This window comes from Pinus tabuliformis, chromosome 8 (genome assembly GCF_031772625.1).
Source record: "Pinus tabuliformis cultivar Carrire ecotype Pingquan chromosome 8, CPIR1, whole genome shotgun sequence".
Taxonomy (NCBI): domain Eukaryota; kingdom Viridiplantae; phylum Streptophyta; class Pinopsida; order Pinales; family Pinaceae; genus Pinus; species Pinus tabuliformis.
The window spans coordinates 639,027,780-639,039,707 of record NC_142294.1 but is presented as its reverse complement, the minus strand read 5'-3'; the positions used below and the strand labels follow the sequence as shown (position 1 = coordinate 639,039,707).

The 11,928-nt window shown below is 33.2% G+C and overlaps 1 protein-coding gene across 1 annotated transcript; it reads right to left on the bottom strand.

Annotated features, from left to right (window-relative positions):
• Positions 1-1,753: 1,753 nt before the first annotated feature.
• Positions 1,754-4,640, bottom strand: LOC149237152 (aluminum-activated malate transporter 14-like). Its single transcript, XM_089369172.1, has 6 exons — positions 4,316-4,640; positions 3,849-3,989; positions 3,234-3,506; positions 3,000-3,124; positions 2,675-2,818; positions 1,754-2,578 (listed from the first exon to the last, which is right to left on the bottom strand). The coding sequence occupies exons 1-6, from the start codon at positions 4,638-4,640 to the stop codon at positions 1,844-1,846; spliced, it is 1,743 nt and encodes a 580-aa protein (XP_089225298.1). The 3' UTR covers positions 1,754-1,843.
• Between the last annotated feature and the right edge of the window lie 7,288 nt (positions 4,641-11,928).

Here is an 11,928-nt window from a genome sequence, read left to right as displayed (position 1 = left end):
GGGATGATGTTCAACTTAAAAAATAAATTCAGATCTCTCATCCCGAACAGAACTCGCAACAAAAACACCAAGAATAAAACATGCATCACATGAAGCTTTATCCATAAAATTGAAAGTTCCAGTAACAAGAAATATTAATTTCCTTTTACAAACTCTACTCTCAATTCATAATATCATTACAAATAACTACATATTATACAAAGTCATTGTTTTACGTATAATAAAAAATTATTGTCTTATTATATAGTCAACAGAAAACTACACATTGTTGTTTTCCTTTTTTGTTTCCTCTTTTTTATTTAGGTTTTAACATTCCAATAAATAATGAATAAAGTTACACAAAAGACACCAAGAATGAAAGCTTCATCTATAAAATTGAAAGTTCCAATAACAAAAAATGTTTATTTTCTTTTACAATCCCTACTCTAAATTCATAATACCATTACAAATAACTACATATCATACAAAAGCATTGTTTTATTATATAGTCAACACAAAACTACACAATCTGTTGTTTTCCTTTCTTTTTTCCTTCTGGTTAGATTTTAACATTCGAATAAATGATAAACAAAGTTGCACAAATTATTCGTTGTGCAAGCCGAATGCTAGGATTCGTCTAGCTACTACACCACGGCTTTCTAAGAAATGTAGGGAAGCCAAGAACTAACGTAAAAACTAATTAGTTTTATCACCACCTTGCTATGGTCTACTTTTTTCAAGCATCAAAGATTTTATTAATATAAATATAAACCAGGTTCATATTAGGTTTTCATACGAAGGTTTATATTGGGTTTTACATAGGTTTATATTGGGTTTTACATATCAGGTTTTATATCAGGTTTATATAATAGAGTTTATTATTAGTTAGAAATGATAGGTCGAAAAAAAAAAAATTAATTAAATTATTGGTATGGTGGTTGTTTTAATAATTTTGTTATAAGGTTGGATTTGAAATAATATTAAGGTTAAATTTTTATTTTATAATTAATAGTATTTAATGTGTTTGATATAGGTTTGAGGCTGTATAATAATCACATTTACTAATATGGTTGTGTTAGTTAATAATATCGAGATATTTTTAGGTGTACATAACAAATGAAAACAGAGGTTTCTCAACAGTTTTTCAGTTTACTACTTCCATTCTCACAAATTTTCATACTTGCCAATAATAATCAAGTATTTTGATTACTATAGGTGTTTATCATAAATTTAGCTGATGTGGTTGTGTTTGTTAAGAGGATGATGTGGCTGTGTTACTTAAGGGGAGACAAGTGATCTATTTCAGAATAGTGTTTCTTGAATATTCATTCTTTAAAAGATTACAAATTATGAAATGGTTTAAATTTAATAATTGAGAGAATATTCTTAGTAGTATATACAATCTAACTAATGAAATCAATATTTTCCTCAACAATATTTCAATTTTACAAATTCTCAAATTTAAAATAGCATATAAATATTTTGATTGTGATTAGCATTTATATAACATTAACCACAGTAAACCCTTTAGGCATAGAATAAACATGGACAAAGTGTTATGCTAAAACACATATTGATAAAAAGTTCACTAGTTCCAAACCAGAAATACTAAAATCTCTTATAACCTAGGCTAGACATTTTGACAACTTAAATACCCATACATCTCTACTACTTAAATACCCATACATCTCTACTGAGTCATCTCAAAATTCACTTTACCTCACCCAAAAAAAGAGCAACTTGCTATATTTGCCTTTATTTCAGGGTACTACAGCAAAAACACCTTTCAATTTCCCTTTTCCTATATTTGCTTTTATTTTACAGTACTTCACCAAAAACACCTTTCAATTTCCATTTGAAGAAACTACTTAGGTTGAAAGCCCGAAAGCTTTCCAAGTTCTTGTACAGCTTCTACAACATGTTCCAGTCTCGCAACTAACTCCATTAGAAGGGAAGCAAAAGCGGCCAATGGAAGCGTCTCTGCATATTCTACAAGATATGTGCATTTCGACATCTCAAGACCACCACTGGGTAACGAAATATAATTGGTTTCACCCGCCATGTCGGATACCATTGTAGGGGAATCCAAACAATTGTTTGATGTCGGCGAGAACAATCCAGAGATATTTTTGTGTTGATCGTCTTCGGAAGTATGGCGATGTTCACTATTATTGAATATATCAATAATTTGACGACATAGGCTTGATATATTTTCACTGGCATTCGGATTGGCGTTAATGAGTTCCCCAGAATAACCGGAAGTGTGGCGATGTTCAGTATTATTGAGTATATGAATAATTTGACGATATAGGCTTGATATATTTTCACTGGCATTCGAATTGGCGTTCATGAGTTCCCCAGTATAATGGTCTTGATCGGGACTGTGTAACGGCCGAATAACGTGGAAGATTTTGGGTTGAAGCATGAATGCCTTACTGAGTTTCTCAGCCGCATCGTGCACACTCTCCATAAGTGATTCTGATGAAGGGCATTGCTTCATGCACTTTATGCTCTCTGCTAACAGTCTCAATACTTGGGCTACCTCTGCAGCAACTTTGCTGCAAGGCTCCTTGAATGCCGCCCTGTTAAGATAAGGTGCCTGCAACATAATTCGGGAAAAGACAATGATTTAAGAGGTTAGAACGGAATAAGTTGATAATAATGAATAAACAATACTTGTAATTCAAGATCTCACCTGAATCTCTGAGCGTAGACATCCATGCAAAGCAACAACACAATATCCCAAATGACGTATCATGCCTCCTACTTTAACATACTGTTTCCATGGATGATTGAATCTGAATTTACCATGCCTCGGCTCCCAGCTTGCAAAATTTGCCTGAAAAATAAGCAGACCATTAGATTGATCGATTTTCGTTTTCCATATATATGTCACCACTGTTCTTAAGTTCCATATTTTTTTGTTTTCCTAATGTCTCCCGTGTGATGTTGCAGCCCTATCAAAGTGATCTACTATTCATCGAATATGTCGATTGAAAGACCAACAAATTGAGATTTACCAGGGAATCTTCAGTCGCTTTGGAATCCAAAACATCTCTGTATCCTTGGCAGATTTGGGTTTCTGAGATTTCACCTGACCCATCCTTTAGGACATCCGAACCGTCGAAATACTCTCCCATGCATACTGTATCCATGCATCGGAAAATGAAATATTTCAGATAAGCTAGTAATTTATTATCAGAAGCTGGTAAAACATCTTACGAGAGAATTTTGACCCAAAAAATCCATCTCACCTTCTATGGAAACTGCTAAACCTTCAATTTTTTTGATAATGGACTTATGAAGATCCTCGCCCGCCCAGATTGGAAAAACGAATAAACTTATAACGAGGCAAATAGCGGAACCAATCGCTATTGTAGAAAGCCGTTCGTAAGCCATGCGAAATATGTTGTCAACCCGGTATCCGGAGACTGTTATCATATTGAAGGTCAGGATAAAAATCACAACGCCGTAATCGTATTTGCGCTTTATTTTGGGGAAAAACCGAAGGTATGTTGCAGATGCCCCTGTAAAAACAATTATGGTAAGAACGATATCTAAAGTAAAATGTCCAAGCTTTTTTAATTTAAATTGGCCCTGCCTACAGATGTCACGAGGATTTTTTTTTTAAATCTGGTTAAAGAATTTAAAAAATCAGTTTGAATCGTTTTTAAGTTCTTTAACAAAATTATTATTGTAAATTTTAAAAATATATTTTAAAAAACAATGTTAGATAGATGCCTGTTAAAATAATAATTAGTTTAATCTCACCCCGTAAATTCCTAAATATTCTTGGAAGTTACTTCTTTTTACAGGTGTATCATACAATTTTTTAATATTCAAAAAACAGGTTCAGCACATCATCAAACCTAGAATGAAACACGAAGCAGCGATAAGAATGGGTTCTCCTACTGTCCCGGCCCTTTGGGCTACCCATCCAACCAATATACCAAGAGATCCTGCGAGCACTGTCCCGATTCCTCTATTTAAGCCCTTAATAAGAGTGGCACCTGCACAAGGATATTTCACAAGAGATCGTATACTCGCACGCATATCCAATCAAAAATATTAGGTCATATCTTACGATTACCTTTGGTTTTAACAAAATTGTTCAACCTATTGAGATGAGGACATTTTAAATCCAATTTTATAAAGCCAAAAGATCTAAACATGGACGCATCTGCATTTATAATTACATTAACGTATAAAAGAAAAAACACAAAACAGTAATTCTGAACCGGAACAAAGGTTTGTTCAAGTTCGATAGTATTAATCCAAGGATTTGCATCGATTAAACTAATTGATCGAATAATCAACGAAAAGTGTTAGCAATTACCTGCAGTAAACTCAAAAACCACCACAACGGTCATGATAGCCCAGATGGCATTATTACCCACACCATTAAATAAAGGCTCCATGAGATAGAACAGAGATACCACTGACAGTGCAAGCCCAACCTTGATCGCGTGTATAACTTTTCGCCAATCGTCTTTCCCCATCTTCCATACTCTTCTGAAAAAATCCTCTAGAACGAGCTTCCAGATTGGAATTTTGTTTGATCTTGTAAATATATTGGGCTCCTCAGCAAAATTACTTTCAGAATTTTCTGCTCTGCTACTTTCAATGTTGATGTTACACTCGCTGGACTTTTGATCCGCCATTGACAAACCAGAAGGACAATCCTTGATACAATAGAACTTGGGGTCCTAAACTTATATATAAACTATTGTCAAGTGCAATGCATCACAGCGATTCGAATTGATCAGAAAAAGATTCTGCACCAGCAATTCTATGAAGCTTGTCTGAATATTCGAGAGACGATTTGCTTTGAAAGTATTTTGAGTGCAGAGTTTCTTATATAGAGTCCATTTAGTGGCTTTAGAAATTTGGCCACTTAAAAGATTATTTATGTCCACTACGGCATAGTGGGATAGCACTGTGTACGTTGTTTAGATAATTTGTAATACGGAAAGCGCACTTTGCAGAACGTGGGTCCTGCCGAAATGGATCCCCAGGCCAAATTCCGGAAGTGGATTTCATTTAGCATGATTTTCACAGTTTACTATCAAATTTCTTGTCACCATGTGACAAAATTACTGCGCTACAGTGAGTTAAATTTCTCTAATCCGGGCATAAATTTAACAGCACCGGAGCCACAGCTGCTGACATTGATAACGAGTACTCGAACTATTCCTGATTAGTTTTAGGGCACGAATTTTTCCTTAAAATTTGGTAATTTCAACCATCCATATTTGTAATCCCCAACTATGAAGGTTAATGTGATCTCTACACACAGTAACAAATGGGGCAACTAATCAATTTACTTCAGGAAGTTGTTGCCTACTGGATTCCGGTTAAGGTTACCAGAAAGAAAGCGATTTGAGTGCTCTTTATCAAGATCCTGATTGCCCTTTATCTAACTCCTTGCTTATTGCTCCGGTAATTGTTTTTGTTTGAATGTTTCACATCCGTGCACCATAGTGCTCGAGTAACTGATAAATTTACTTGTGAATTTGCTACGATTCACATGACACGGGATGATCACGACACCTAAGAAAAGGTGGTCATGCATTGAAATAATTATTCTTATGTACTTTATAATCAAAATATCTGAATCCTCGACTCTTATACGTCAATCTAACGGTTGTCGTTTGAACGCAGTCAATCATGAATTTGGGATCCGGAACACGCGCGTTCATTGTTAGTACAATTATTTTGTTTTAGTGAAATAAACGTACAGCGGACGAACATGCAGTCTTAGTGCTCTTAGTTGATCATGTTTAGTTCCACATAATATCAAAACCGATGGCCAAGGATTATCATAGAAAGTGGAGAGCATTCGACGCAGTTGAGAGGGAGCGGCCGACATTCTATATTATTTTCAAATGAAAACACCAAATGTCAATCGAAGCAACGGTTGAATTCATTGCAGATACGTCATATCATGTCGTTCGGATTCTCCTTTACGCTTCAATTCTTTCGAAAAAACAGGCAAACATTTTCGTGGCAGTTCTCTAACGGTTTGATGGTAGAAGTTTTTACCGTTCTTTTGGGCCAATTATTTTTCTATTTTGATTGAAATTAAGGGAAATTTTCATGGAATGCTAAGTTTGAGTGATGTAATTAAAGGAATATAGTAGTTTTTTTTATAGTGGTGAATTTATTTTATATATTTATTAATATAATTACATTAAAAATATTAATGTGGTTATTGAAAGATTTATAAATATAATAAAAATAATTATTGTAACATCAACAATGTTTTATTAATGTACATATTTATTTTAGTAATTATCTATAAAATGATTATAAGCCAATTTTAGCTTGACAGAAAAAAGGAATTATACATTTTATTGTAAAATGGATGATTTTGCTAAAGAAAATTTGCTTATATATTAATTTCCCCATCTAATTTGAATATGAACTTATTAGAATTGAATAATTTCAAATCCTTAGAAAATTGGTGAGCTACCAGCCACTTATCAGGAATCTAATTTAATTTGAGAAAAGCAAAAGAATTACACATATTATTGTACAATACACCATTTTTCTAAATAAAATTTGCTTATATATTGGTGAGCTGCAATAGTCTCAAATTTGTAGAAAATTGGTGAGCTGCAAGCCACTTGGCATGAATCTAATTTAACTTGAGAAAAGAAAAAGAATTACACATCTTATTGTAAAATAGACCATTTTGCTCTATAAATTTTTCTTATACATTAATTTCCATAGAATATAAACATATTAGAATTGGAACAATCTCAAACCCCTAGAATAAAATCAATGCAAAACATTAAGATGAATATATTCTCCAAAAATTAATCTAAAAATCAATTAAAAAAATTAGAAAAAATAAGAAATTTTCATCACCTTAAACTGAAATAAATTTATCTCCAAATTCTATAAAAAAATATAGATCAAATCAAATCATTTACATAGCTCTTCCTTTTGTTTGCTTTCTGATTTTCTGCGGCCGTTAAATTGGTAAATTTTCGATTAGAATAATGGGGCCATATTTTCAATAAACGGGGACAATATAATTACAGTACACACCGCACTAACAGCTGCGAATGCATGATACATGAGAGTTGCGCTTACATTCAAAGATAGATGTGAGAAAAAGTTGAATCGTGAAACTTGTATTTCACTAAAGATGCCAAACCAATCGGAATGTAAGAAGATTATCGGTTACAAATCACGCTTCCGATTTAGATGTAGTGGGACACATCCCACTACAATGTGTACTTATCCAAACAAACTGATAGTGGTTTGGTGTTGTACTTTCTCCACTATTTTCAGGTTCATATTATGATTTATGTGACATCACATGTCGTCTAAAAATTGTCACATACTAAGTAGTTACAAAATTTTGGAAACTCTAATATTTATAAAATATAATTGATGGTATATATATATAATAAAATTTAAAATAAATCAATAATTTACCTAAAATGTTAAGAGAAAAGTATTAATGGCATTAAATGTGTATATTATTTTGTTATTGTATGGATAATTATAAACGAAGGAGCCAATAATGAAATCTATGTGTGTTGTTATATTGATTTCAAAAAGTGTTTGATATTATTTTGTAACAAATATTTGAGATAAAGTTTTTTTCCCTAATTGAGGATTATTATCATAATGTTTTATGAAAATATATTACTAAGTTTTATGAAAATATTGTTGCCTAAGTTTAGAATTTTTAAGAATGGGTAAAAAGAAATTAACTGTAATAGTAGAGTCAATCAAAGATGTCTTTTATTTGTAACCTTTTTTCTACATATACTTTGATAGGAGTCACAATTACTTACAACAAAATTTTTTAAAAACAAATTTGTTTTATAAAAAAATAAATTAGAGTTTTAGTTTTTTTAGGACATCCTATAAAAGTTGAAATATAGACAAACATATTTTTGAATAAAATGAAATAATTGTATGGTCATTGAACGCTCCTATTTAGACAATAATAGTTTGTCGTATAAAAGTCCAAGATTCCAATATTTTGATTATAATGGACATAAAATAATCATTTCAAATCACGACCACTTTTATTCTCGAATTTTAGACCCTTATTAATAATTTTCTGGAAGCCTACCCCTTTTCCCTTTTATCTTTGTTTTTCTCTCTCTATCTCTCCCTCCTTCCCTGTTCTCACCTTCCCTCCCTCCTCCCCCATTCTCACAATCTCTCCCTCCCATTCCCAATCTTCATCATTTTCTCCCTCTCCCTATTGTTACAAATTATTTTGTCACACGCATGAAAAGTGATGCCTCACCCCTATCCTTCATCACCCAAAGCATAGTTGTCATCAAGCCCTAAAGAAGAGGGAAGAAAAACGTCACTCAGGGTGATGAGAATCTTGTGAAAATAGCAATTTAAAAACAATAATTTTAAAGGGTTTCATAGGTAGGATCATGATTATCTACAACACTACTAGGTTATCACAATGTGTAGGACTACAGTGATGTGACACTGGCGGACTTTGCTCATTCATAGGGTGTGACATTGTTTTAACAAAGGTGAAAATAAAAAGATTATTAGAGGGCTCTATTCTAGAAGCCTTGTGGATGGCATCTCGTTTGAGAAATATGGATCTGCCTCACATCCCTACCTTGTTGGATCGAAACCTCAATCCCTTATCCTCCTCTTACCATTGGAAAATCCTAAAAATACAACAATCTCCCATTGAGATGGCTAGTTAGTAAACCTCAAGAAAGCTTGTTGAAACACTACTGAAATACCTACCTTTTGACTACAAGGATTTTGAAGGAACGACATTAGAATGAAGGAAAAAAATGGTATGTGACTTACAACATCAAGGCTCATGGTGTTACCAATTCTTTCAAGATTAATGTGGTTATGCATTTCTTTCCCATAAACATTTTCTCCATTTGATGCTTCTTATTACATAACTCCTCGATCTATGTTAAGGTCTTTTTCAAATCATATTTGAATATTGATGGTTTGATCTCTTGTTTGTTTGTGACATATGTAGGTTCTTTTTCCATGAAGCCTAAAGATAAATCTAGAGCTACAATTACATGAAACTGATGAGGAAATATGTCAATTAAAAAGGTACGAAACACTCATATTATTGTTGCTCATATATGATTTGACCATGTAAAACCTATGGAAATATTTACATTCCTATTTGTTTTGTTCTCAATCTAGGTTCTAGGCCTAGGGAGATCGCTCTTATCCGCAAGAGGGAATCATCCGTAAACAGGTACCCATTTCTCCCTCAATCCTTTAGTGTCCCCCTTATATATCTCTCTCTTCCCTTCTCCTAGGAAATCCCCCCTTGCTCCCTCTATCTGATCCCCACTCTTCATCCATTTTTCTTTGTGTCTATTCCTGTATTTATCCTTGTGATTCCTCCTATATCCCTCTCTCTCCTCTGATAAGCGCCCCCCCCCCGGTCACCTCCCCCCCTCTTGATGTAGGAGAAGTCAACCCAAGAGAAAATAATTGTATTTTAGTAGACATAGGGGGTCATGTGTTTTAAGGAAGTTGGATTCCTAAGTGGTGAATTAATGTAATAATTAGGCTTTTGAGTGAGTAGGATAAGGATTAATTAAATAATGTGAGGATGTTGTAAGTGCTCTAAAATTAAGGAGAACATGAGTGGTTAATAATGACAAGAGAGTTAGAAGTCAATTATAACTCTTAAGAGGTTTTATGATTCGAGGAACTAGAGGGAGTTCTTAGGGACTTAGAGGATATTTAGGAGTTAGTTCAGTAGATTAAGGGTTTGAACTAGAATTAGTTCAACAGAACCTTTCTAGTATAAATGTAAGCCTACGAGAGGAAGCCACTGATATCAAAGATTAGGCCTGAGAGACAGAGTGTCTCGATATGTAATCAGCTTTTTATACTTGTTTATATAGAGGTTTATCCTAGAACTGTGTAAGTGTGTGAATCGAAGATTTAATAATTGATTATTGTGTGAACTCGTAGGTTTTGTAACAGAGGCTATAAGCAGAGTTCTGAAGAACTACACAGAAGAGGAGAATGATTTAGAGGAATCATAAGTGGGTCTTTGAATCTAATTGAAGGATCAGAGTGAAACTTTGAAGAGACTGCAATGTGAGAATTTGTAGAAAGATAAGCCCAGGAGGAAGAGTGTGTAGCAAAACAACAGAGGACCCATAACCTTTTGAATAAACCAAAAACCATAGGAAAACAATGAAGAAATGGCGAAATCAAGAAAAGGAGAAGAGTGGAGAAGTGTAAAGGTAATGCACAGTAACCGTTGGATCTTATAGATCAATGATCCAGGTCATGTCGCATGGAGTAGCATTGAAATATCGCCTCGATGAACTTTAAAGAAGGAAGGTGGGTTTATAACCAAAAGTGGTATTTCAGGTGAGAAGAAACCATAAGTGGTTAAAAGGAGGATTTACCCGATCCCACTAGTTGAGAGACACATAGCAGTGAAGGAGAGAGGGAAAACTACTTTTACGGGTAGTTATTCTCCATACCTGTTATCTATCCGAAGTCATTGTGGACCATTGGATCCGGGGAAAATTTTAAGAACCCCCCCAAAATTTACATGTATAATAAATGGGTGAATCTCCATGGTATATAGGAAAAATGGAAGGCGATTTTATCAATAATATGATATGTACATATAATTTTTTGGCGAATCTCTCACCAGGCATGGTGAATATTTTACTCGATTATAAAATCTTGTGTTTATTGAAGACATAAATGAAATCATTGCATTTCTTTAAAATATCTTTTGAAATCAAAATTACCAAAATTACATATCGATAACCTAGTGGGTGTAGGATAAAATTCACCCGTGCCATTCAGAGAAAGCATGAGAAAAAACCTAATACTATATATAAAACCAAGAAAAATTCAAATTCATCACTTCTAGGGACCTCGTAACCACCCTGCCAATACACAAGTATGTTCCTGTTTGCAATTAGAAAAATTACCCAAATTACAAGCTGTTTACTCCAGCATATGTCTGAAACTTATAGAAGGATGACTAGTGAAATCAATCCATTCCTTTTAGCCCTGGATTTGTTTCAGTTTAAAACAGAAGTATACAAATATACTTGTCCAATGTCTATGCTTTAACCATTCACCTTAAGATGTTTTTACAATATAATTTCCTAAGTCTATTTAATATATTCATTATCATAAAAACCAACCTATATCCATCTTAACTCCACATCTACCACTCTTAGGGGGCTGAAATCTATTTATCCCTCTGAGCACTTGGTAGACCCAGAATTAAGATGGATCTAACATGATAGAATTTCCGCTTTAAATAGTTTATGCTCACATGAATATCATGGTATTACCATGGGTCAATACCATGGGTTATCATAAACCTAGAGCTTAAAAATTACTATTAGTAATTTATAAAAATTAATAAAATTAATAGTTGATTTTTATTTTATTTTTTATTTTAACCAAGCTAAAATGTTTAACATACATTAAATTATAACATCCATTGTTACTCTTGATTGGATCAAATATTTTTTCACTCTATGCTCGTTTTCATATCACGATATTTGATACCTCTCGGGGTTAGTAGATCCAAAGTAAAGATGGATCTATGCTGGTTTAATTCCCCCATTTAAATAGGCTACATTCCAGGTGAATACCATGGGTCAATACCATGTGCCATTTTGGTGAATACCAAGGGTCAATACCATGTGCCATTTTTATTTTTATTAATACTAATATTAGGGTTAATAATGTTTTTTTGCATGGTATTAATAACAATCTAGTCCATGGTATTTGTCTCATAGTAATTTGCCCATAGGTTTCACCTAAATATAACACATTTGTTGAGTGTTCGTAAATATAAGGTGACTTATTGAGTAAATATAAAAAAATGTTTTATTTTAGGTTTTATTTATTTACCATGCGTCTAGTTTATTTATATTTTTATTTATTTGCCATACCCTTTGAGTAACTATAAAAAGACGT